Source organism: Macaca nemestrina, chromosome 18 (genome assembly GCF_043159975.1).
Source record: "Macaca nemestrina isolate mMacNem1 chromosome 18, mMacNem.hap1, whole genome shotgun sequence".
NCBI classification, from domain to species: Eukaryota; Metazoa; Chordata; class Mammalia; order Primates; family Cercopithecidae; genus Macaca; species Macaca nemestrina.
Genome location: NC_092142.1, coordinates 26,397,018 through 26,424,664, shown reverse-complemented (window position 1 = coordinate 26,424,664; position 27,647 = coordinate 26,397,018). Strand labels below are relative to the sequence as shown.

Sequence of the window (27,647 nt, the reverse complement as noted above, 5' to 3'; positions counted from 1 at the left end):
AGTACTTGTGCTCTCCCCTGCTCCTTCCTGCTGTTCCTTGACTTTAGCACCAGACATCACAGAGGCTCTGAACAAGAAGAGGTCACAGGAGGGAGCACTGGATCGCAACTGGGGGCTCCTTGGAGGGGGTGGCATTTGAGTCCAGTCTTAAAGGGTGACAACAGGGAAGGCAGGGGTGCAGAAAGCCTGCCATTCCTCCCCAGAACCTGTAGGTCCCCTAGGATGCTCCACAGAGCTGCACATAAGAGCATCTGTGCAGGTGGAGGAGGTGAGTGTGGAGGACGGAGCTCAGTGCCGGAGGCTCTGCCATTTCCCCAGCCTGCGTGACCTTGAGCAAGTCTCTAAACTTCCCTGGGGTCTGTTTCCTCTTCTGTAACAGGAGACTAAAGATGCTGGCACCTCCCTGGGCTGCTATGAGGACAAAAGGACAGACTGGGTTAAAGCTCTGGCTCAGATAAAGGCCCAGGCGAGAGAACCAGATGCTGGTTCTCTCCTTCCTTCTTTCTGCCTGGATCTTCTCCTGGGGCTGCAGGCACTTTTGTGGGCAAGTTTTCCTGTAAGTTTCCCTTGAATGACCTTTCTCAAGGACCAAATGATCACAGCATTGCTGGATTCTTGGACCTGGAGAGCAAATCTGGGTCTACTCCCTACAGTCCAGAGGTGGGTATATATTACAGCCCCTCTCTGCCGTCACCTCTTCAGATACAAGGGCCCTCATCTTCTCAGTCCATCCTCATTACTCAGACCTTTGATCACTCCGCCTGCTCTTTCATGAATCCTGTCGGGCGTGATTACCTCTTTCATAAGGGCTGAGTGACAAGAATCACTTAGAGTCCACTGGGACAGGCAGCTGGGAGGGTTTCTGCAGGGGTAAGGCAGGGCTGTCACATCTCCAGATTCTGTCCTCCTACTCCCTGCCCCCAGTCCTCTCCTGAAGCACACAATGACCTTCTGCTTCTTTTGTCATAGTTATGGGTGGCCTTGTGCTCACCCTGCCACTACCTGGGGAGTTCTTCAAGGATAAGAGCTGTGTGGTGGACACCTGCTCTCTCTGCCCGGCCAGAATCTCCCCCATCTCAGATCTGTGGGTACAGCACCATTCCTTCTTTCACTCCATGAAACTGACTCCACTGGGTGAAACTGACTCCACTGCACAATTTAGTGGGGTGGCCAAGGAATGGCCACTAGACTGTGCGGGACACAGGGAGTGACTGGCTTGTATATAGTTAGAATGTAGGTCCCCTCTAAATCTCATGTTGGATTGTAATCCCCAGTGTCGAGGTAGGACCTGGTGGGAGGTGACTGAATCATGGGGGCAGAGTTCTCATGAATGGTTTAGCACCATCCCCTTGATGCTATCCTTGCGATAGTGAGTTCTCCCAAGATCTGGCTATTTAAAAGTGTGTGCCACCTCCCCCCACCCTCTCTCTCCTACTCTCACCATGTGATGTGCCTGCTTCCACTTTGCTTTGCCTTCTGCCATGAATACAAGCTCCCTGAGGCCTCCCCACAAGCCAAGCAGATGGCGGCACCATGCTTCCTGTACAGCCTGCAGAATCGTGAGCCAATGAAACCTTTTTTCTTTATAAATTACCCAGTCTTAGCTGTTTCTTTATAGTAATGCAAAAATGGCCTAACATAGCTTGGGATGGAATTGGGCCCACACCAGGCCAATGGGAACCTTCCTCAGCACTTTCGCTGGAAGCATTAGGAAAGATCCCTAATACTTCCAGGTAGGATGTACGTAGGGGCTTTTCCTGGCTGTCTTGGCCACTGCAAGTGAAGTACCTGCCTGAGAATGGCTCTAATATGGGAAAACGAGGGTATAGAAAATGGAGAATAGTTGATTTTGATTACATCATCTAAGCACTTGGATCTACCTATGCCTGAGGCCAAGAGTATCATGATGAATTTCTTTTTTTTCAGAGACAGTGTCTTACTCTGTCACCCAGACTGGAGTGCAGTGGCATGATCATAACTCACTGCAGCCTTGAACTCCTCCTCACCTCAGCCTCCTAAGTAGTGAGTAGCTACAACTATAGGTGGGTGCCACCACACCTGGCTATTTAAAAAAAATATTTTGGAGACAGGGTCTTGAACTTCTGGGCTCAAGTGATCCTCCTGCCTTCGCCTCCTGTATAGTTGGGATTACAAGGAGAAGCCACCGTGCCCAGCTCGATGTTGGATTTCTTAATTTAATGAGCCAGTGTTTCCTAGCTGCTTAAGTCCATTTACCTTCGGTTTCTGTCTCTAACAGCCAAAAAACACTAACTAATACAGTGTGTGTCTTCCTTATCGCAATGCTTCCCTTTGCATTAATGGCAATACCAGGCACTTAGAAGGTACTCAGTGAAATCCTGCTGAACGAATAAAAGAAAAATGCTGCCCTGCTTCTTATGGGCAGCTGTGTTCTAGGTAGATCTCTGTTCAGAACTCACTCCAACGATTACATTCCCCCTTCTCAGGTTACAGACAATCCAGATAAGCAGCCTGGGTTTTCATCTCCCTCAATGTCCAGGGTAAAGCTCAGAGGCTAGTTTTCTATCAGGTCCTACAACTAGATTTCCAAGTAAATTGCGGCTCTTCCCACAAAATCCCTCCTCACTTAACTTAGGGCCACTGGCAATCCAGCAGGTTTTTTCTCCTCTTGATTATTTATGACAACATTAAGCAAAAGGTAGAGTCCAGCCCGGCTCCACCACTTTCTGGCTGTGAGATCTCGGGCAAGTCGCTCACTGCTCGGAGCCTCCACTTCCTTGCCTGTAAAATGGGTGCGGTAACTCTGTCCCATTGGGTAGTGTGCAGATAAAGTAAAATGATGGGGTGAGGTGCCTGGCATATGGCTGGCACTCTGCAAAAGGTGCCTTTGAGATTTCACCGACGATGGCTCACAGGGATTCCCATTCTTCACAAGTCTCCACTGGAAAGTGTTTCTTTCCAGCTCTACCTTCTAATTTCCTGTCATCGTGACAGCTCCCTCTTGGTGACAACACATCCCCCCAAATTTTATGGCAACTCAGTTTTGATATAGCTTTTAATTGTCTTTGTGCTATAACCTTGTCTCTGGAAATTCTCATTTATACTATGGGCCAGTGCCTCTTTGATTGCACACTTATTGATCCCCCAATTAATGAGAAACAATTTGTTCATAAGGAACTGTGACAGCCTCTCCCCAGACAAGTCACATGCAGATGATTAAACGATCACCCAGGTGTTCAGTGGTACCATCCAGTCCGCCAGAGATTGAATAAAAACATCCTGCTCCGTGGCATTAATGATGATGGAAACTCACGTCGGTCTAATCAGCACAAGCCTTCGCTGTTCTAGTTTGAGGCTGATGTGGGGATGGAGGTGGATGAGCGCAGAGCTGCTGGGCACAGAGGACACTGTTGTGGTGTTTCTGGCTGGCCCTGGAGAGACTGTCTGTTCAGAAGATCTCCACCAGGGGTGGTGCTGCCTCAGTGGGTGGGTGTCTGGAAAGCGGGTGGGTGCTGTCATAGGTGGAATTTAGGGTCTTAATGAAATGAAGTAAAGGGGCTGGTGGGTAGGGACGCTAAACTCCTGCAATTCGTAAGATTACAAAAACTTGTCCCATGCAACATGCCACCAGAGCCCCTATTGATAACACCGAGTCCAGTCAGTGAGACCAGAGCTGAAGTCACATGCAGGATGACACCTCCCTATCCCAGACTCTGTTGTCTTCGAGACCCTAAGCCCACTCCCATAACACAGAGACCTACATTCATACCCATCCCCCTTTCTTCCCCCTCCTCCCACCAGTTCTGTGGGCCTGCATTGTTTTTCTGTTTGCTTTGTGCTTTAATTTGAATTCATTACCAACATTTTAAAAGTCAGGAGATTTCACAGGCCAAATCCAGATCTCCAGCTTCTCTGGCAGACTTGGGAGGATCAGGACCTGGGGGAACTGTGGTCTCACGGACAGCTGGCCTGGGCTGAGCAGCTTGGAGACAGGAGCTCCAGGTACCCACTGGCCCACTGAGCCGGCTCCACTCACTGCCTGGCCATCCCTAGAATCTGAATTCGCAAATCCCCAGCTTATCGCAAGGTTTGAGGCCTGAAGACAAACTGCGGTGAACTGAAAATGAACTTCCTCAGCCCTACGAAAGAACCGAGGAATGATGCCTCTTTCAAACCAGACCATGATGCTTTGACCTTGATCACTACACACTGGACCTACTGCAAGCTTTTTTAAGAACCAGCACTCCAGAGACAAAATCAGTCCTACTTTAACTTCAAATGACTTATCGACCAACTTCAAACACCAATGTAAAATGACTCCATTTTTGCATAACACGACATGATTATAGGCTCAGATTTCAGGGATTGTCAAAGCCTGTGCGATCACAGACTGGGCTCTTCAGGTGGTTCTTGCACAAGCCCTGCCAAATTCGAGCTTTTTTTGACAACTTTATCTTCTCCCAGAACAGGAGCTGGGAGGGAAGAGGCGGTACTTACACATCGAACAGTTTGCTACAGCTCAGTCAAAAGATGCAATTAAATCAGTGAATGGAGAAATAGGAGCTGGGGTTGCAGATAATATTCTAAGCCTCTGAGTGGAGGGGGACTCTGCATCCCATTCCTATGTGAGGCAGGGCCTGCCTGCTGTTAATGAATCTAAATAGATTTTTACTTGGCTAATATCAAGGGCTGCCGTCGAGCGGCTTCTCTTACCGGTTCCTTTGCTGAAGCAATATTAAATACTCATCATGTTTCTCATCAAAGTCTGTCACCATGTCCTTAGCGTAACCCTGAAATGAAGAAACAGAGCAGTGTGATATCAGAATGCAGGGAATCGCTGACTGAGAGCGCAGGTGCGGCACACACCGGCACAGGAGGCTGAGAGGCGGAGGCTGACCTTGACGAAGGCCCAGCTCCCCCGGCGCATCGCTCCAGCGACCCAGAGCCCCAGAGATTGTCTGATGGTCCCATGGGTCTTAGGCGTACACACCTTTAATTGTCTATGAAAAGGAGAAGGTCAATTCTCGCCTCTCACTGCTCTTCATTCCTCCCATGCCCTCTAAGATCAAGGGCTCTGACATGATTTGGGCTGTACTGTTTTCTCAACACTCATTATTTAGTTATCTTAATTGTCATAACCAGATGCAACCCAAATCAGTTGTTTAAAAGGGGATCTTGGACAGGCACAGTGGCTCATGCCTGTAAAACTAGCACTTTGGGAGGCTGAGGTGAGACGATTGCTCGAGCCCAGGAGTTCCAGACTAGCCTGGGTAACCTAGGGAGACCTTATTTCTACAAATAATTTAAAAATTAGCCAGGCATCGGTGGTGCATGCCTGTGGTCCTAGCTACTTGGGGGGCTGAAGAGGGAGGACTGCCTGAGTCTGGGAAGTTAGAGCTGCAGTGAGCCATGATTGCACCACTGCACTCCGGCCTGGGCAACAGAGTGTCTCAAAGAACAAAAAGGGGAGGGGAATCTTATTTTCCCCTTGTCATTTCAAGAGAAATATATGTTAATTATAAACAATGCAGTCGTTACAGAAATCTATGACCCAGACCGGAGTCCCTCTTGGAGTGGACATCTGTGGTTCTGTGTCTCCTCTTCTGCCAATGGGACCCTGGGTTTCCTTTGGGGAACTGCTCAGCCCCTTCCTGCACTTCACTGGCTTCCTTAGATGACCTTGAAAGTGACTTTGTTCTTCTCTTGGTTCACATGACCTTGGCCTTGCCAATCAACATAGGGCTTCCCCCAGTCACAGTGATTTACCACTTTAGGGGTGAACCAAGACCCGAGTCAGCCTCGGGACTTTGCTGATACCCTTGGAAAAAGAGCTGCTCTCTTCCCATTTGAATGCTGTGCCAGTGAGATGCAGGCCTGGACCTGCCTGAGAGTGAAGCTGATAAAAAAGACAGCAGATCCAAGAGATGCAGAGGCAGATTCTTAATGACATAATTTGAGTCCCTGGATTCACCTATGCCTAAAGAAGTATCTGGACAATTCAGTTATTGCCTTAGAAGTTTCAACTGAGTTTCTGTCATTTGCAGACAAAAGAATTTTAAGTAACACACTATAATCTGACCATCAGAGATAATCCCTGGTATAATTTATTACGGCTGGGGGAGAGTAATATATAATAAACTACACATATTTAAAGTGATGTATGCATGCACCAGTAAAACTGCTATTGTAATTTGATATGTATATCTTCCTCCGGGTGCTTTTCTTTGTTCATAATATACAAAGATACATATCTACATATACACTCTTTAAAAAGCTTTTTCTTGTTTTTTTTTAGTAGAGATGGCATCTCACTATGTCGCACACACTGGTCTCTAACTCCTGGGCTCAAGTGATCCTCCTGCCTTGGCCTCTCAAAGTGCTGGGATTACAGGCATGAGCCACTGCCCCCAGCCCCATATACTCTTCTATTTCTTTTGTTTGTTTTTTTGCTGGTTTTTTTTTTTTTTTTCTTGGTTTTTTTTTCGAGACAGAGTCCTACTCTGTCACCCAGGCTGGAGTGCAGTGGCGTGATCTCAGCTCACTGAAACCTCCATCTCCCAGGTTCAAGCAATTCTCCTGCCTCAGACTCCCAAGTAGCTGGGACTACAGTCACCTGCCACCATGCCCAGCTAATTTTTGTATTTTTAGTAGAGACAGGGTTTCACCATGTTGGCCAGGCTGGTCTCTTAACTCCTGGTCTCATGTCATCTGCCTGCCTTGGCCTCCCAAAATGCTGGGATTACGAGCATTAGCCACTGCGCCAGACCTCATATACTCTTTAAAACAAAAATGGGATCATACAATAAACAATTCTTTGCAATTTGCTGTTTCTTTTTCCTTTCCTTTTTTTCTTTGAAATGGAGCCTTGCTCTGTGGCCCAGACTGAAGTGCACTGGCACAATCTTGGCTCACTGCAACCTCTGCCTCCCAGATTCTCCTGCCTCAGCCTCCTGAGTAGCTGACATCACAGGTGTGCGCCACCACACCCAGCTAATTTTTGTATTTTTAGTACAGACAGGGTTTTGCCATGTTGGCCAGTCTGGTCTTGAACTCCTGACTTCAGGTGGTCCTCCCGCCTTGGCCTCTCAAAGTGTTGGGACTACAGGCGCGAGCCACCGCACCTGGCCAATTTGCTGTTTTTTAACTTTGTTGTCAAGGGGAGGATTAACAGTACAATATCAGCTTGGCACTGGTCCCAAGTTATAGCAAGTTATGGGGATTAAGTTTTAAATGGCAAGTAGGGCATTTGTATCAGAAATGCAGTTTGTGTGGGAACCTTAATGCTTCTCCTGGGAAGGAAAGAGAGAGAAAAATAGAAATCTCTGTCATTCTCTTCTTAACTTTTCAAAATCTGGCTTTAGCCCCATTATTTTGTTAGAATTCTACCCAAGAGAGACCCAGGACCACCTTAACTTAATGTAATAGGTCTTCTCTCCATCCTTTCCAATCGCTCTGAGGCACGGGAAACTAATCACCCATCATGCCGTCCCAAGTTGAGAATGACGGGCATTCCTTTCCTCTCGCTCTCATCCTCATGATAATCATTAAGATTCCCACTCCAGGCTGGGCACAGTGGCCCACGCCTGTAATCCCAGCACTTTGGGAGCCTGAGGCAGGCGGATCACGAGGTCAGGAGATCAAGACCATCTGGTTAACATGGTAAAACCCCCTCTCTACTAAAAATACAAAAAATTAGTCAGGTGTGGTGGTGTGCATCTGTAGTCCCAGCTATTTGGGAGGATGAGGCAGGAGAATCGCTTGAACCCAGGAGGTGGAGGTTGCAGTGAGCTGAGATCGTGCCATTGCATTCCAGCCTGGGCAACAGAATGAGACTGTCTCAAAAAATAAATAAATAAATAAATAAATAAATAAATAAATAAATAATAAAAAAGATTCCCACTCCATTTCTTTAAAAAAAAAAAAAAAATAGCTGGGTGTGGTGGCAAGCCTGTAGTCCCGGCTGCTCGGGAGGCTGAGGCAGGAGAGGATGGTTTGAGTCTAGGAGTTCAAGATTACAGTCAGCTATGATTGCACTACTGCACTGCAGCCTGGGCAAGAGAGTGAGACCCCGTTTCTAAAAAATGTCCTACTTGCCAAATTCTCTTCCTCTGCATCTGTAGTGCTGAATGAGCTGCTCTTCCCATGCAGCTTTCTGCCTGTGCCTTCTCTAGCTAGCCTTCACCCTGTGCCCTCAATTGTGGAAGGTCAGTGTCTGCCTGCATCTCCATTTCACCAGTCTTGGGTTTTTCTCCCTCCCGTCTTCACTTCTCCCTCCAATTTCGAGGAAAAGAGCCGGATGTGCAGCCCAGTCATGCCTAGTCCAGGGCTAACACCCTGATGCCCTTTCTCCTCCTGCTTCCTGTAGGGCCCCAGGTTGTTGCCATCTGCTTCCCTCTTGCTCCGGAGCCTCTACTTTCCCTTCCTGACTTCCCTCTCTCTAGACCCACCCAGGAACAGGATGCTGTACCCTCATGTTCTCTCCTATTCTGACATCTCTACAACCTCTGAGTTTCACTGGGGCTTTCCTTCTGGCTAAGTTGGCCAATCACGAAGTAAGCAATAATAAGAAAGGGTGATACAATGAAATTATAAGAAATAAAAAACAAAAACAAAAACAAAAAACAAGGCTGGGCATGCCCACACGTGTAATCCCAGTGCTCTGGGTGGCTGATGCGGGAAGATTGCTTTAGGCCAGGAGTTTGAGACCAGTCTGGGCAACATAGCAAGACCCTGTCTCTTAAAAATAAAAAATAAAAAATAGTAGGGTATGGCCAGGCATGGTGGCTGACACTTGTAATCCCAGCACTTTGGGAGGCTGAGGTGGGTGGATCACCTGAGGTCAGGAGTGCAAGACCGGCCTGGTCAACATGGTAAAACCCCATCTCAACTAAAAATACAACAAATTAGCCAGGTGAGGTGGCGGGCACTTGTAATTCCAGCTACTTCAGAGGCTGAGGCAGGAGAATCACTTGAACCCGGGGGTCGGAGGCTGCAGTGAGCTGAGATAGCGCCACTGTACTCCAGCCTGGGCAACAGAGCAAGACTCTGTCTTGGAAAAAAAAAAAGTAGCTGGTGTGGTGGTGCATGCCTGTAGTCCTAGCTATGTGGAAGGCTGAGGTGGGAGGGGTGCTTGAGTCCAGGAGTTCAAGGTTACAGTGAGCTATGACTGTGTCACTGCACTGCAGCTGGTGCAACAGGGTGAGACCCTGTCTCTCTAAAACACCCGAGAAACAACAAAAAACAAACTAGCTTTCCTGGCTTCCGGAGGTGCCTACAGACACTACTCTGTCCTCCCCTGGGCCTGAGTCCTGCCTCATCCTGAGTGCAAGAAAAGCACAGGAGGCCTCAGCCCTCGGGAGAACTGGGTTTTTATGAGAGTGGGTCTGGGGAGGATTCTCGCCTTCTTCCAGAATAATAACACATAAATCGCGCAAACAGTTTATCCAGCATTTCCATATACACGATTCTCCTTTGATCTTCACAGAAGCCCTTGAAGTAGTGATTATTACCCCATTTAAGATACAAGGAAACCCTCCCAAGCATCTTCCCAGAACACAGATGCTGCTCCATGGCAATTTACATAACCATTTTGAAACATTAAAATGACCGTGGATATATTATGGGTATGGAATGAAACAGTGGATGACATTTTTAGATGAAATATGGGACTTCAAAGAAATCTCAGCTTTTGCTGGCTGCCCTGGGCTTTCACCTCAAACTCTCCAGGGAATGCATCGATCCTCCTTTGCCAGGAGGGAGATGTCATCAGAAAGATTCGAGGAACTGGAACATCCATCCATCTCCACTTCTTAAATGCTGATGTGCCTACAAATCACCTAGGGATCGTGGTGAAATGCAGATTTTTTTTCTTTTTTTCTTTTTGAGACAGGGTCTCACTCTGTCTCCCAGGCTGGAGTGCAGAGCAATTTCAGCTTACCGCAGCCTCAACTTCCTGGACTCAAGCCTCCTGAGTAGCTGGGACTACAGGCAGGTGACAACACATGGCTGGCTAATGTTTTTTTCTTTTTTTCTTTTGTATTTTTTGTAGAGACGTGGTTTTGTCATGTTGCCCAGGCTGGTCTCCGACTCCTGAGCTCCAGTGATCCACTTGCCTCAGCCTCCCAAAGTTCTTAGATTACAGGCGTGTGCCTGTGTGCCACCATGCCCCAGATTCTTTTTTTTTTTTTTTTTTTTGGAGACAGGGTCTCACTATGCTGCCCAGGCTAGTCTCAAACTCCTGGCCTCAAGTGATCCTCCCACTTCAGCTTCCTGAGTAGCTGGGACTACAGGCATGTAGCACCATGCCTGCTTTGAAATGCAGATTCAGTAGGACTGGGAAGTACCCAAGTCTGCATTTCCTTTTTTCTTTCTTTTTGAGAAGGAATCTTGTTCTGTTGCCCAGGCTGGAGTTCGGTGGTGTGATCTTGGCTCACTGAAACCTCCGCCTCCTGGCTTCAAGCGATTCTTCTGTCTTGGCCTCCCAACTAGCTGGGATTACAGGCACGCACCACCATGCCTGGATAATTTTTGTATTTTTAGTAGAGACGGGGTTTCACCATGTTGGCCAGGCTGGTCTCAAACTCCTGACCTCAGGTGATCCACCCACCTCGGCCTCCCAAAGTACTGGGATTACAGGCGTGAGCCACCACACCTGGCCCCAAGTCTGCACTTCTAATGAGCTCCCAGGTAATGCCCATGGCCCATACTTTGGGTAGCAAGGCCCTAAACTAGCCAACTTTATTTCCCACCATTCACAACACCCCCGCCTCCAGTGAGATGGTCTCTGAACTCGAGCTGGGAGGTACCAGGGCTCTGGAGTCCAGCCTGTTCCATGACACAAGGTTGCCACTTAGTTTCTTTACCTATAAGATGGAGTGATGCCTGTACCTGTTGTCTGGTGGAACTTTTCTTTCCCTCACAGAGTTAAGTGAATTGGATGCAATAACAGTGGAAAGGATTTAGCACAGTACCTGGCACTTACAAAATTCTCAATGAACATTAGTTATAAGTGCATTGATGGAACTCCATTTCTAAAACAGAACCATCCGAGTCCCACCCCGCCCCATTCTCACTCCTAACTTGATGTCTTAATCATTCTATTTCCTTTTCCAGTAACCCACCCCAGCACCCTCCAGCCTCCACTCCGACTCTCCAAGGGCCAGCTCAGTTCCCAAAGTCCCCATGAAGGCTTCCCTTGCCATTCTCCCCACCCCACTCACTTCAGTTCCTTCTGAAAGCCTGAAATTAGTATTAAATTATATTCAATACAGTGTGAAATCTGATATAATTAAGTGCTAAGGTGTTAGCATTTAACTATATATACTACTCACTAATTATCAGGGGATTTGGAGACCTGGGTGTGAGCCCTGAACTCTGTTGTTTATCTCATCTGAGCCTCAGTTTCCTTGTCTGCAAACGGGGGATACTGATAAGGTCTACCTCACAGGACTGCTATGTGGATAAACTAGGATTAAAGTGGAAGTAATTTGGGATTATTTTCTTTCTCGCTCATCTTGGCTCCCCAATCAGATTATAAATTCCTGGAGGGCAGACCCATGGAACAGGGAAGGAGATGGAGTTTCGCCTGAGTGCCTGGAGGCCTGGGCTCCAATCCTGGCTTCACCGCTGTCCAGCTCTATGACGACAATTGCTAAGGTTGACTTAGCACTTACTATGCGCCAGGCAAGATTCTACCCCTTTTCGTGCCTAAGTCAGTTAACCCTCGTTGTGCTGAGGCTTTACTTCCTTGCCTACAAAAGGCGTGTATGAATACTTAAGGCATCCAGCAAAGGTGTGAGAACCCTGAAAAAACGCCAAGTTCCTCTTCAGTTTTTCAGCAAACATTTATCAAGGGCTTACTGTGTGGCTGGCCCCTTTGCATATGCAATCAGGGCTTAACAAAAGCTCTGACCCAGTGTAGATTCAGATACCAACTTGCCTGTGTAGACTCTGTGAACCCCCAATAGCTGAGATAGGTCTCAGTTAATTGAGAAAGTTTATTTTGCCAAGGTTGAGGATGCGCACCCATGACGCAGTCTCAGGAGGTCCTGACGACAGTTGCCCAAGGTGGCCAGAGCACAGTTTGGTTTCGTACATTTTAGGGAGACGTGAGATGTCAATCAACATATGTAAGATGAACATTGGTTCGGTCCGAAAAAGGCGGGACAACTTGAAGCAAAGGTGGGATGACTAGAAGCAGAGAGAGGGCTTCCGGGTTACAGGTAGATAAGAGACAAATGGTTGCATTCTTTTGAGTTTCTGATTAGCCTCTCCAAAGGAGGCAATCAGATATGCATGCATCTCAGTGAGCAGAGGGGTGACTTTTTTTTTTTTTTTTTTTTGAGACGGAGTCTCGCTATGTCACCCAGGGTGGAGTGCAGTGGCCGGATCTCAGCTCACTGCAAGCTCCGCCTCCCGGGTTTTTACGCCATTCTCCTGCCTCAGCCTCCCGAGTAGCCGGGACTACAGGCGCCCACCACCTCACCCGGCTAGTTTTTTGTATTTTTTAGTAGAGACGGGGTTTCACCGTGTTAGCCAGGATGGTCTCGAACTCCTGACCTCGTGATCCGCCCGTCTCGGCCTCCCAAAGTGCTGGGATTACAGGCTTGAGCCACTGCGCCCGGCCCAGAGGGGTGACTTTGAGGAGAATGGGAGGCAGGTTTGCTCTAAGCAGTTACCAGGTTAACTTTTCCCTCTAGTTTAGTGATTTGGGGGCCTCAAGATTTATTTTCCTTTCACAACTGTAATCAACTGCTGGTTGTTGGTTAGGGCTGCTGGACTGAACAGCCCCCAATCACAATGTGCAGTGTGAATCGTGCCCCCTGACGTTGTACAAAAGTGGGCTGCAACTGCAGCCAGTCAAGCAACCACACACTGTCTAGGGATCCCTGCAGGGGTCCTGAGAACACCCATTTAATTGCATGCACAAGGGTGTTCTTGGAAGAACCCGTAACTTTCATCAGACTATCAAAGGCACCTGGGCCCCTCCCAAAGGAGAGAATTCTAATAAAATACACAAAATGCAATGCCAAGTGTCTGAATTAGATCCCCAGGAAGGTCTCTCCAATCCTCGCAGTCATCTTCAAAGCCCCACTCTGTGTCCCATCCCACACACATCTAACCCATCAGCTCCACAGGAAAACTACTGCGTATCCAAAATCCGACCCCTTCTCCCTGCTCTCCCCTCCCAGGCTGGTCTAGGCCCAGACTGGACTCCTGCGCCTGCCTCCTCCCTGCCTTCTGTTCTCCCTGCTGTCACCCAGGGGGCCTGATGAGAGGTGAGTGGAATCATGTCACTCTTCTGCTAGGACCCCAAGGGGGCTCCTGTCCCACTCAGAGTCAAGGGCAAGGCCATCCCAGTGGCCACAAGGCCCTGCACTCTAGGTCTCGACCCCCATCTCTGAGCCACCTCTCACCACTGCACTCCTCCTTCTCACTCCAGTGTCCTCAACACCCCCCATTCCTCAGGCCCCATTCCTTCCATGTGGAATGCTCTTCTCTCAGGAAAATGCCCACATTCCTCACCTCCTTCAAGACTTAACCCACTGGCCAACATGGTGAAACCTCATCTCTACTAAAAATACAAAAATTAGCTGGGCATGGTGGTGCATGCTTGTAATCCCAGCTACGCAGGAGGCTGAGGCAGGAGAATCACTTGAACCTGGGAGGTGGAGGTTGCAGTGAGCCGAGATCACGCCACTGTACTCCAGCCTGGGCGACAGAGCAAGACTCCATCTCAAAAAAAAAAAAAAAGACTTAACACAGATCCTCCCTTCTCAGTGACGTCTCCCCTGACCATCATAGTGAAACTTGCAAACTGTGCACACACTGCACGCCCCATCTCCTGCATCCCTCCCTGCACTAACACACGTCTAATTTATCTTACTTATTATACCTTTTATGTATTGGGGTGTCCTTGCACTAGAATGAGAATTCTATGAAGGCGGAGAGCTTTATCTATTTTGTTCATTGTGCATTCCAATGAAACTGTTGAGTGAATGAATCCACGAGGACACATTGAAGCGGGGATCTGAAAGTTGAAACGTTACCTGGGCAACAAGAAAAGGGAAAGGCCTTCCAAGCAGCAGGACCAGCATGAACAGAGGTTTGGGGGTGTGAAGAAACATGAAATGTTCACGCACGGGCCAGAGGATGCCTGAAAAGCTGCACCCCAGTCACCCGAAGCATTGGCTTGTCACCCATAAATGATCCCTTGGTTAGGATGTGGAGGTTGCAGGGGGTTAAGGGGGAATCAAGAATTGGCTAGAGTGTTGGGTGCTGAGAAGGCACAAGTGACCTACAGCAGAGGGTCCAAGGAGTTTGGATGTGACACAAAAGCAGAGTCTCAATGTCCTTATTGGTATCCTTATCTTTATCCCCAGTGCTGGCCCTGGAGAAGGCACAGAATTTTGTCAAGGGCTGTCTCTACAAAAATGTTTTTTAAAAATTAGCTGGGTGTGGTGGTGTGAGGCTGTAGTTCCAGCTACTTGGGAGGCTGAGGTGGGAGGATAGTTTGAGCCCAGGATCTCGAGGCTACAGTGAGCTATGGCCGTGCCACCACACTCCAGCCTGGGCAACAGAGTGAGACCCTTTCTCTAAGGAAAAAAAAAAAATCCTACCAAGAGTTAGGCACTGTAGAGATAAGGGAGAAGTTAGGACTGTGGTTTGAGAGCAGCCTGGGCAACACAGCAGGACCCCATCTCTATAAAAATATTAAAAAAAAAAAGATTAACCAGGCATGGTGGCGTGTACCTGTAGTCCCAGCTACTTGGGAGGCTGAGGTGGGAGGATGGCTTGAGTCCAGGGGGTTGAAGCTGCAGTGAGCTATGACTACACCACAGCACTCCAGCTTGGGTGACAGAGCAACACGCTGTCTCAGGGAAAAAAAAAAAAAAAAGGGAATTTTACCAACGGCCATGTTATTCATTTTCTCTAGGGGAAAAAAAACTGGAACTGGAATGAAATGCCAAGAATCAGTTATACTTAAAGACAGAGTCCATATTTCAAGGATCACGTATTCCTCTGAGGCCAGTACACTGGAATTCTCCTCAACGGGGCTGATTTAGTGAATACAGAAGCCTGAGCTGCATTCAGGAGCAGCTGAGAGTGCAGTGTTGGTTTCTAGGGCTTGAGAATGTCAGATACCCAACCTTGCTGACTGCAGATCCCACCAGAAAACCATCACTTAGATAGGATAACACTGAGACCATGAAGCCACTCTTTGTGGCTGGGCATGGTGGCTCATGCCTATAATCCCAGCACTTTGGGAGGCGAGTGGACTACTTGAGGCCAGGAGTTCAAGGCCAGTCTGGCCAACGTGGTGAAACCCTCTCTCTACTGAAAATATAAAAATTAGCCGGGCATGGTGGTTAGCGCCATGCAGGACTATAATCCCAGCTATTCGGGAGGCTGAGGCAGGAGAATGGCTTGAACCCAGGAGACCGAGGTTGTGGTGAGCCAAGATCGTGCCACTGCACTGCAGCCTGGATGACAGAGCGAGATTCCATCTCAAAAAATAATAAAAATTAAAAAAAAGAAGACACTGACTGTCTGGGGTCACAGAGCTCTTCCACACCCCCAAGTCCCTTGATCCCCTGCTGCCTCCCTGTAGGCTCCACATCCTAACTAAGGGATGAGTTATGGGTGACAAGCTGATGCTTGAAGTTACCGGGGTCCAGCTTTTCAGGCATCCTTTACTGCCGTTTATCAATGCTGTCTGTGGGTGCTTATTTAACGCATGCAGCAATCCTATGCTCTAAGATCATTATGCCCATTTTACAGAGGAGGAAACGGAGGCCTTGAAAGCTGAAGCAAATTGCCTGAAGTTCTCAGAGTCCCTAAGTGGAGCTAGCAGACAACCCTTGTTTATGTGGGGCCAGCATCCATTCCTGTTCTGGGTATAACACCTTGATTCTCCTCTAGGAAACCGCCTTTCGTCCACTCTCAGTCCACGTGGTGTGGGTGGAAATAACACTCCCAATGCTGCAAGGGAAAGCACGTGCCGCAGGCCTGGCCAGTGCATTCCATCTCCCCGGCCATGTGATGGTTCAGGGCTAGGTATGCTTCCCAAGCTATGCCTCCCAAGGACCCTCCTGGAAAAGTCCTTATCTCTCCTCCTTCACAATTATTAGTTGATATGAGCCAGGGCTACTAAGGAAGGAAGGAAGATGTCATTTCTTCACACACAAAGGAAGGAGTCATTTTACCAACTTCTTAGGTTCACCATTATGAGCATCCTTAAATGTTCCATGAAAAAATCTGCCCAAGATGCCAGGCATGGTGGCTCATGCCTATAATCCCAGCACTTTGGCAGGCTGAGGTGGGAGGATCACTTGAGCCCAGGAGTTTGAGGCCAGCCAGGGCAACATAGTGAGATCCCACTTCTACAAAAATAAAAAAAGTTAGAAAAATCTGTCCAAGAGTGATGACACCAATGTAGAGACAGCAGAATGGAGGACAGTGAGAGACAGGCCAGACAGCAACCAGATCCTTTAATGGTGGTTAATCCACCATATCCAGCCATGCCCGAAGCCAGCACTAACCTTTTAGTCACTTGAGTGAATACATCCCTTTCTTTCCTTGGGTCAGTTTGAAGTGTGTGTATGTGTATGTGTATGAGAGAGATTTATACCCAAGTAGGTACTGGGAGGTACAGTGGTAGAACAAATACTAGACAGTGTCTGAATCCAAAGTCCCTGCCATGTCTAAGGGCTCAGAGAAGCATTTCATAGAGGACTAAATGATACCTTGATGCATGCTCCAGTGGCCCTAAGCCCACAAGAAGAGATGATTCAAATGTATCTTACAGTACAAAACTCATAGCCTTCTTTCAAAACCCACCCCAAGTGCTCAGACCCACTCACTGGGGGAGTCTGCATGTCCCAGCGCTGTGTAGCCCATCCTCAGTGCATATGAGTTAAATGAGAAAGCATCTGAGTCTGAGCCTGAGCCTGCTGTTTTTCTCTTTTTCTTTTTTTTTTTTTTTTTTTTTTTTTTTTGTGAGACAGAGTCTCACTCTGTTGCCCAGGCTGGAGTGCAGTGGCTTGAATTCAGTTCACTGCAACCTCCACCTCCCAGGTTCAAGCAATTCTCCTGCCTCAGCCTCCCCAGTAGCTGGGACTACAGGCGTCCACCACCACGCCCAGCTAATTTTTGTATTTTCAGTAGAGACAGGGTTTTGTCATGTTGACCAGGCTAGTCTTGAACTCCTGAACTCAAGCGATCCACCCTCCTTGGCCTCCCAAAGTGTTGGGATTACAGGCGTGAGCCACCGCACTGGCCTGAGCCTACTTTTTACTGCATTTGCTAACACATCGGTTATATTCCCATTCTCAAAAAAAGAGCAATAAATACTCTGCAGTCAGCGCTTCCATCACGCCAGCAGAAGCCAAGCAACAAAGACCTAAAGCAACGGTTGATACTGCCCCCTAGAGGTGGAAGGAAACAGCACAAAACACGGCAGTTTCTCAGGCCCTGGAGTAGGTGTCCTATCAAAATATTACATCCTATGCACACACCAGATGGATAATCAAAGGGAGCGTTTGGGCTATTTTTCCAATACCTTACAGTTACATTTATTACTATCCTACCTGCTATGTACTATTCTTTATCGCTACCAATACGTACCTTGAGATTTTATACTTAGTCTCAGGTTTTATAGACTATCAAGGCAGATCCAGAATCTACGACCGCAGGCCACAGTTATGGTGTATTTTTATAAAAATGTTTTTCTTACATAGCTATCTAAAACATCATTTTCAATCCATGTCCAGCGGAAAACAACGAGCATTTCTTTTTATTCTCAGAAAAGTTTTCTTTTTTTTTTTTTTTTTTTTGAGACGGAGTCTCGCTCTGTCACCCAGGCTGGAGTGCAGTGGCCGGATCTCAGCTCACTGCAAGCTCCGCCTCCCGGGTTCACGCCATTCTCCTGCCTCAGCCTCCCGAGTAGCTGGGACTACAGGCGCCCGCCACCTCGCCCGGCTAGTTTTTTTTTTGTATTTTTTAGTAGAGACGGGGTTTCACCGTGTTAACCAGGATGGTCTCGATCTCCTGACCTCGTGATCCGCCCGTCTCGGCCTCCCAAAGTGCTGGGATTACAGGCTTGAGCCACCGTGCCCGGCCCTCAGAAAAGTTTTCTTCTAAAATTGCAAGGTGTTATTTATCAATTATCTTTCAGATTCACAAATATAGAAGACTTAAAAAATCTTGAGGTTGGGTGTGGTGGCTCATGCCTGTAATCCCAGCACTTTGGGAGGCCAAGGCGGGTGGATGACTTGAGGTCAGGAGTTCGAGACCAGCCTGGCCAACACAATGAAACCCTATCTCTATTTAAAACAAAAATACAAAAAAATAGCCGGGCATGGTGGCACATGCCTGTAATTCCAGCTACTCAGGAGGCTGAAGCAGGAGAATTGCTTGAACCCAGGAGGCAGAGGTTGCAGTGAGCTGAGGTCATGCCACTGCACTCCAGCCTGGGTGACAGAACGAGACTCCATCTCAAAAACAAACCAACCAACAAAGAAACAAAAAACTTGAATGAGTTTACTTTAAAAAGGAAAGTTTATATTAATGCCATAAATGGAAAATAATTATTGCTTGCCAGAAGGTAACTGTAGACATAAATACAGACCTACTAAAAGAGAAAACGTTTACTTGCCACCTACTACAAGGTGGCACAGGTAGGCAAAATGCACAGTGGAAAACACAGAGCCAGAACTTCCACATTCATACAACCCTGGGAGGTAGGTGGCATTGACTTTATTTCACACAACGATGCGTTTCTTCAGTATTGGCTGAACACTTCCTCTGGCTGGGCCCTGAACTAGCCTCTGGAGATACAACAGTAAGCCCAGCAAAGTCTCTACTACCACAGAGTTCACATTCTAGCAAAAGGAATCAGATGATTTACAAAAAAGTAAAACAGCCAAGTGCGGTGGCTCACACGTGTAATCCCAGCACTTTGGGAGGCTGAGGCAGGAGGATCACTTGCGCTTAGGAGCTCAAGACCAGCCTGGGCTGTTAACACAGTGAGACGCTGTCTGTACTAAAAATTTTTTAAAGTAGCTGGGTGTGGTGGTGTGTGCCTGCAGTCCAAGCTACTTCGGAGGCTGAGTTGGGAGGATCGCTTGAGTCCAGCAATTCAAACCAGCCTGGGTAACACAGTGAGACTCTATCTCTACTAACAATTTTAAAAAGTAACCAGGCATGATGGCATGTGCCTGTAGTCCCAGCTACTTGGGAGGCTGAGGCGAGAGGATCACTTGAGCCCAGGAGATTGAGGCTGCAATGAGCTATGACTGCACCATTCTACTCCAGCCTGGATGACAGAGTGAGACCCTGTTTCAATCCATCAATTTTTAAAATTAAAGTATATTGTATATCACCTGACAATAAGTGCTATGGAGAATAGAAAGCGGGAAGGGCAGCCAGGCACAGTGGCTCACGTCTATATTCCCAAAAATTTGGGAGGCCAAGGCAGGCAGATCGCCTGAGGTCAGGAGTTTGAGACAAGCCTGGCTAATGTCGTGAAACCCTGTCTTTACTAAAAATACAAAAATTAGCCAGGCGTGGTGGCACGTGCCTATAATCCCAGCTACTCAGGAGTCTGAGGCAGGGGAATTGCTTGAACCTGGGAGGCGGAGGTTGCAGTGAGCCAAGATCGTGCCATTGCACTCCAGCCTAAGCAACAGAGGAACACTCTATCTCAAAAAAAAAAAAAAAAAAAAAAAAAAAGGAAGTGGGAAACACTGTAATCTCAGAACTTTGGGAGGCCAAGGTGGGAAGATCACTTGAGCCCAAAAGTTGGAGACCAACCTGGGCAACATCATAGTGAGATGCCATCTCTAAAAAAGAAGAAAGTAGGAAGGGGCAGAAGACTGTAGGAGCAAGGGGCGGGGCTCCCTCTTCCCTTCACTGCAGTTGGGGGTGGTGGGGTTCAGGGCTCCAAGAAGGCCTCTCTTGGGAGGTGCACCCTGAGGGTAAAATCACCTTTGTAAAAATTATACTAGAGAGAACATTCTGAACATAACCAATTCTATCTTGCCTTTCACCTCCAAACTGCCCTTGGTCATTCCTGGGCGTGTGCCAAGCTAACTTTGGGAAAATTTAGTTTATCGTTTAAATAATAATAGCCCTTCCCAAAACTAAATCGCCTTTGTAAAGCTAATGAAAGGCCACCAGGTGAGGAGGATGAAAGGGGCCTGAATTCTGCTGAAATGTTAACGATCGATCGATCGCCAGCCATCATTCCAGAGGCCACTGGATTTGCAACTTCCCCGAGGACTCCAGCAGATCATGATTGTGGATCCTGACTGGCCTTCTGAGATGTCTTTTCAGGCTTTTGCATTTCTGACAACCAGATGGCCCAAGCCACACCCCTATGATTGCACCCTCCAACCAATCGAGGGCACCCAGACCCTAGCTCCCTGCTCACCAAACTATCCTTGAAAAGCCCTGGCCTCAGCTGGGTGCAGTGGCTCATGCCTGTAATCCTAGCACTTTGGGAGGCAGAGGTGAGAGGATCACTTTGGGCCCAGGAGTTCAATACCAGCCTGGGCAACAAAGTGAGCCCCTTCTCACACATGCCGTCTCTTTAAAAAAAAAAAGGACGGGGAGGGGGGGTGGGTGGGGGCTGGGTACAGTGGCTCATGCCTGTAATCCCAGCACTTTGGGAAGCCAAGGTGGGCACATCACTTGGGATCAGGAGTTTGAGACCAGCCTGGCCAACATGGCGAAACCCTGTTTCTACTAAAAATACAAAAAGTAGCCGGGTATGGTGGTGAGCGCCTGTAATCACAGCTACTCGGGAGGCTGAGGCAGGAGAATCACTTGAACCCAGGAGGAGGAGGTTGCAGTGAGCTGAGATCGCGCCACTGCACTCCAACCTGGGCGACAGAGAGAGAAGCCATTTCAAAAAAACAAACAAACAAAAAACTCTAGCCTCCACCTTTTTAGGAAGGCTGATTTGAGTAATCGTAAAACTCTGGTCTGCTGTCTAGCTGGCTCTACATGTATTAAACTCTATTTCTGTTTAAAGTCCCCTGTTTTGATAAATTGGCTGTATCTGGGCAGCAGGCAGAATGAACCCGTTGGGCAGTTACAAGGGTATCAGGATAAAAGGGGCTTCTAGATGGCAGGAACAATGAGTGCAGAGGCCAGGAGGCTCAGCACATTTGGGGAAGAACTCAGTGGCCAGTGTGGCCAGAACAGAGTGAACAAGGCAGGAGAGTGGGAGGAGATGGGGTGGGACAGACCTTGAGGCTGCCAGGCCTTGCAGACTCTGGCCTGATGCTGAGGCGGCCGGGAAGCTACTGGAGGGCTTGGGGCAGACCTGACATCCTCTCAACTGGATTTTAAGCGAGTCCTGGGTTGGGAAGGGCTGATGGAGGCTCAGAAGGTTTCCACACGGCCTGCAGGTAGAAGGGCTGAGGCTACCCCTACCCTCCTTGCCTGAGGACAGCCCAGGAGGGGGCTCAGGTCTGGGGCAGCATAAACAGCCTCTAATTATTGAGAAGAGAGGCAAGCTGCTTTCGCCCTCCCAGGCTGGTGCTGTTAGTGGAACTGATTTAGGGCCACTTTTACCTGTCAGAGCCTCTCAGTCCTGCAGGACTGGCCACCGGTCCTGATGGGAAGAGAGAGGCAGTCACCCTCTGCCAATCTCTGCCTCCATCCACCTGATTTCCATCCAAGAACTTTTCCTTCTAACGAAATGAACCTCCCAACACAGGGCATCTATCACCACCAGCCCAGCAGGCAGGGCTGTCTGAGCAGATGCTCATTCCCCCACACCCCAGGGCTGCCGCCGGCCCCCTGAAGAAGGGAGGGCACTCCCTTCCTATTGATCCTATACATATTCCTTGTGCTTCTCCTATGGGTTGGGCATCAGGCAAGGGCCACAGATAGACAGACAAGTGTAATCTGGCCTTGCCACCCTCCTTGACCTCATTTCCACCTTCATCCTAATAGCCACGTGGTCCTTCTGGCTGTTTCTCAAGGTCATTGCCGGCCGGGCACAGTGGCTCATGCCTGTAATCCCAGCACTTTGGGAAGCCACAGCGGGAGGATCACTTGAGCCCAGGAGTTCGAGGTCACACTGGCAAATATCGCGAGAGCACCCTCTCCGCTTCCCCTGCCCCATCTCTATAATAAGTAAATAAGTAAGGTCATTGCCCTTGCTGTTCCCCCTGCCTGCAATGTTTCCCTCCTCGCTCAAGGCTAAGCTTGTTTAGTAGCATCCCTTCTTCTAGGGGCCTCTCCCAACAACCTCTGTCCCTGTCTGCCTCCTCACCCAGTAGCACCTCTCACTCTCTGAAAGCATCTCTGTTCATTTATACATGGCCTCCCTCATCAGGACGCCAGACCCACGAGAGCAGGGACAATGCCAGCTTGCTCACTGCTTATCTCCCAGTTCCTGGTGTGTACAAGGAGCTTATAAAGGATTTGCAGAAAGGAGAGAATGAGGACGAACAGAAGGAAAGGGAGGAAGACAAAAATCCCTGGCCTCAAGGAACTTGGAGTAGAGAGGTGGAAACGGAACAATTGCTCCAGGGCAGTGCGGCGGGTGCTATCAAGAGGAGGCACCTGAGGCTGGGTGCGGTGGCTCACTCCTAAAATCCCAGCACTTTGGGAGGCTGAGGCGGGTGGATCACCTGAGGTCAGGAGTTCAAGACCAGCCTAGCCAACACGGCAAAACCCTGTCTTTACTTAAAAAAATACAAAAAATTAGCTGGGCGTGGTGGTATGTGCCTGTAATCACAGCTACCCGGGAGGCTGAGGCAGGAGAATCGCTTGAATCCGGGAGGCGGAGGTTGTGGGAAGCCGAGATCGCCCCACTGCACTCCTGCCTGGGCAACAAGAGTGAAACTCCGTCTGAAAAAAACAAAAAAAAGAGGAGGCACCTGTGCCACAAGGGCAGTGGGTAGAGTGGAGGGGGCCTGGGATTACTGGCGGGGCTGGGGGCGCTTTGCAGAAGAGAAAACAAGACACAGAATTGTAAAAGAGCTCGCCAGGAAAATGGGGGAGGGAGGGTGGAACAGGGGCCAGAAGAGAACAGTGTGTGTAAAAGCAGATGCCAGGGGACTCCAGGAGCCTGTCTTCGGCTGGTGTGGAGAGTGATCAGAGCCTGTTGGCTGATCCCAGGGGATGGCTAGAGAGTCTTGGCTTCTGACATCCCAGGCGTGCTTAAGAGCAAAGCCTGTCTGTGCTAACGGCAGGTGCTGAAATATCACTGTCATGTGTAGGGCAGTGCAGTGGGGTTCATGGGCCTCAAACTGGATTTACTCTCACATATTGCAGTCAAGATTTTTGCCATGTGAGATAATGTTCATCTAGGAATTTAAAGGTGACAGTAAATGCTCACTCCCTCTGACCACAGTCCCCTCCCTGACCATGCGGAAATGCGTTCCTTTCCCTCCTTCCTCACCCCACTTCTTTCCTACCTTCTTCCAGATTTACTAAACTCCTCCTAATTCATGCCAGGGCATGTCCCCAGCCTCATGGAGCTGGTGGTCTAGTGAGGAAGACAGATTGTAATCAAATGACCTACCAAATATATGACGTCAGCGCTCGGAAGGTGGGGGAGGTGGGGGCCCAGGTGGGGGAGGCGGGGGCCGTGAGTGGCTTTAAAAGGGGGGCAGGTAAAGCTTGGCTGCAGGGGACAACAGAACCAAAACCTGAAGGATGAACGGGTTAATTGTGGAGGGGAGGGGAGAGTGCTCAAAGCAAAGTGGCGGTGTGCTAAGGCAGCAGACGCACGTGAGCACAGAGCAGAAGGGACAAGGAAGGCGCGTGGGACAGAGACACGGAACTGAGCCGGATGGACCACAAACACCACGTGCCCACAGCAGGAGTTCTGCCCTGAGATCCAGACCACATGGTGCTCCTGGAGCGGACAGCGGAAGTTGGAGTAAGAAAGGGGTTGGATGGCAGGGAATGGGTGCCAGGTTGCAGGTGAGAGGCTCCTGCGGGTGCTCAGATGAAAGGTGTCAGCCACGTGGAGGGTCAGGGAGGAGAGGCTTCCGAGGTGAAGGCACAGGACTTGATAAGAGGCTGGAAAGAAGAGACAAGGGAGAGCGTCTATCAAGGATGATTCCAGGCCTGCATCATTGGAGGGACGGGGCACCGTTCATGGAGCAAAGGCTGGAGGGAGAGCAGGTCTGAGTGTGGCCTGGCGCATGAATGTAATCTGCTCTCACCACCCTGCTGACGTCATTCCCACCTTCCCCACCCCCATCTCAATAGCCACTCAGCCCTTCCGGCTGCTTCTCAAGCTCATTGCCCTTGTGTTGACTGCCCTTGCAAGGTCATTGCCTTGCCTTGAGGAGTCTTCGAAGCATCCAGAGGAGCCGTTTCTGGTGTGCAGGTTTGGAGTTTAGGACTTTGAGGCACAGTTAAGGTCTACTTCCTCCCTGCTGGCCTCTATCCCAGGATGGCTTCTCCCCTCCCTCAGCTGTGTTCCTGAAGCATTTTCACACACCCCTTGCTGGAGCATTATCAAAGGCAGTGGCTGTGGGCTTTGCATGGCCAGCAGGTGTTGTGCTGCGGGGCCCAGATCGTTCACATACCCCAGCTGCTGGGAGTGCAGATGGCTGGTAGCTTACAGCCGTATCCCTTCCCAGGAAGAAATTCATCCTTCCCCAGGTTATGCCGGATCTCTGATGTTGGTTGATGCCAAAGGTGCAAAGACCCCAGTTCCTTGTCTCAACTGGGACATCTCTGAAGGGCCACCTGTTTCCACCCAGGATCTGTGGGCTCCCCAAGGCCTGCACTGCACAACTCCTCCTTCTGCCCAAGCCTGCCGCTCTTGCCCCTCACAGGTGTCATCCAAGAGCCCTCCCAATAAACCCCTGCATGTGTATCTCCTGCTCAGAGTCTGCGTCCTGGGAACCCTGAGACAGCACATCGTTCCTCCTTGACCATCAGCTCCCAGGGCAGGCTGAGCCTTGACATCAAAAGTCACTGATAAATTGTACTGTGAACCGAATGGATGATCCTGATGGCCAGGATTTCCTACAGTGGTCCTGAATTCAAACAGGCCAGGCCCAAATCCCCAAAGTCCAATGAACTCCTCAGGTCACAGGCCCCAATTTTAATTCTGAAATATGGTCACCGTGGTGGCGTGTGACATAAGGCCCTCAACTCCTGGGTCTTCCTTCAGTGGCTGAGCAGCCACATGGGGTGTGGCCGCAACTCTGGGCTGTGAAGCTGGCTTAGGAATGGCAACCAGCTGCCTGGGAAGAAGCCAGGTGTGCAGACGGGAGAGAGATGGTTTTTCATTTGTGCTGCTCTGTTTTCAGGAGGGAAGGAGGGGATTGGGAGAGTCTGGTCAGCCCCCTAAAGTAGCTCATGTTCTCTCCAAATGCACGTTATTATTTACTTATTTATTTTTGAGATGGAGTCTCGCTCTGTCACCCAGGCTGCAGTGCAATGGTGGTGCAATCTCAGTTTACTGCAACCTCCACCTCCCAAGCTCAAGTGAGTTTCCCGCCTCAGCCTCCTGAGTAGCCAGGGCAACAGGCATACGCCACCATGCCCAGCTAATTTTTGTATTTTTTGTAGAGACAGGGTTTCACCATGTTGCCCAGGCTGGTCTTGAACTCCTGAGCTCAGACGATCCACCCACCTTAGCTTCCCAAAGTGCTGGGATTATGGGCCTGAGCCACCATGCCCGGCCCAAATGCATATTCTTAAGAGTGGAACTGCAGCTCACAAAGTCCATGATTTCTTGGCTTCCTGGTCCTACCTTCCAACCCATAAACCCTTCCCTGTGCTTTGCTCTAAAACCCAGATCTCTATGGCTTTCTTCATTCAAAACCTGACGGCTGGGCAGAGAAATAGACAGAGGCACTTTGGGAAGCAACATGGCAGTATCCACTGAGACAAGACATCAAATCCCACACACCCTTCATCTACTCAGACCCGGCCATTTCCTTTCTGCAATTCAGCCTAGAGAAAGCCACACAGGTGCCTGAGAAGAATGGACAAAATGCTAGTTGAAAGCAACTCTAATGTCCTCCGGCTGGAGAACAGCTGAATACCAGAGAATCCGATGCAACAGGTTAAAAAATAAAAGAGCAGATAACATCAAGCATAGATCTCCAAGACACATAGCCCAGGGACAATAGGCAAGTTACAAGTTACAAAAGCATGTTGCAAAACAGTACATTCAGTGTGACACCATTTCTGGTTAAAAAAAAAAAAAAAATTTAAAAATACCACATACATTTTATGGATACACTCAGGTATACAATTGCACAGAGAAAGGCCTGGAAGGATGCATGCCAAGCTCATAGCAACAGCTACTCCAGGATGGGAAGACTGGCCTTAGGGAGGGGTGGGATTAGCAAAATGGATTTTAGCCTTATCTAGAAGGTGACAATGTTTATATTATTTATTAGAGACAGGCTCTCACTCTGTTGCCCAGGCTAGAGTACACCAGTGTGATCATGGCTCACTGCAGCCTTGAACTATTAGGCTCAAGCAATCCTCCTGCCTCAGCCTCCTGAGTAGCTGGGACCACAGCACGCACCATCATGACCAGCTAATTATTTTTATTTACTTATTTTTTTGAGACGTTCTCACTCTGCTGCTCAGGCTGGAGCGCAGTGGTGCAACCTCAGCTCACTGCAACCTCTGTCTCCTGGGTTCAAGTGGTTCTCCTGCCTCAGCCTCCCCAGTAGCTGGGATTGCAGGCACAGGCCACCACTCCCAGCCAATTTTTTTTTTTTTTTTTTTTTTTTTTTTTTTGAGACGGAGTCTTGCTCTGTAGCCTGGGCTGGAGTGCAGTGGCCGGATCTCAGCTCACTGCAAGCTCCGCCTCCCGGGTTTACGCCATTCTCCTGCCTCAGCCTCTGGAGTAGCTGGGACTACAGGCGCCCGCCACCTCGCCCGGCTAGTTTTTTGTATTTTTTTTTTTTTTTTTTTGAGACGGAGTCTCGCTCTGTCGCCCAGGCTGGAGTGCAGTGGTGCGATCTCGGCTCACTGCAAGCTCCGCCTCCCGGGTTCACGCCATTCTCCTGCCTCAGCCTCCCGAGTAGCTGGGTCTACAGGCGCCCACAACCGCGCCTGGCTAATTTTTTGTATTTTTAGTAGAGACGGGGTTTCACCGTGGTCTCGATCTCCTGACCTTGTGATCCGCCCGCCTCGGCCTCCCAAAGTGCTGGGATTACAGGCATGAGCCACCGCACCCGGCCAGTTTTTTGTATTTTTAGTAGAGACGGGGTTTCACAGTGTTAGCCAGGATGGTCTCGATCTCCTGACCTCGTGATCCGCCCGTCTCGGCCTCCCAAAGTGCTGGGATTACAGGCTTGAGCCACCACGCCCGGCCTCCCAGCCAATTTTTATATTTTTAGTAGAGACAGGTTTTCACCATGTTGCCCAGGCTGGTCTTGAACTCCTGACATCAAGTGATCCACCTGCCTCGGCCTCCCAGTGCTGGGATTACAGGTGTGAGCCACCGTGACAGGCCTATTTTTATTTTTTGTGGAGATGGGGTCTTGCTATGTTGCCCAGGCTGGTGTCGAACTCCTGGGCTCAGGCAAGTAATGCATGAAAACAGCTTGATGCAAAACAGTGTGAGCTACCATTTTTAAAGAAAGCTGTTTTCATGCATTACTTGCATAACTAATGACCTCAGCCCATTCTACCACTGTGTACAAAAAAGAAAAAAGTTG

General features: G+C 49.1%; 1 protein-coding gene across 8 annotated transcripts in view; it reads right to left on the bottom strand.

The window, feature by feature from the left end:
• Positions 1-27,647, bottom strand: part of KATNI (katanin interacting protein) — a 233,051-nt gene that overhangs the window by 158,802 nt on the left and 46,602 nt on the right. For 7 of the 8 annotated variants that reach the window (XM_011710206.3, XM_011710197.3, XM_011710198.3 and 4 more), the window contains one exon: positions 4,693-4,769. The exons of the other annotated variant lie outside the window; for it this stretch is intronic. In XM_011710206.3, coding sequence (XP_011708508.2) covers positions 4,693-4,769 — 77 coding nt within the window. The remainder of the gene's footprint in view (positions 1-4,692; positions 4,770-27,647) is intronic. 8 annotated transcript variants of the gene reach the window in all.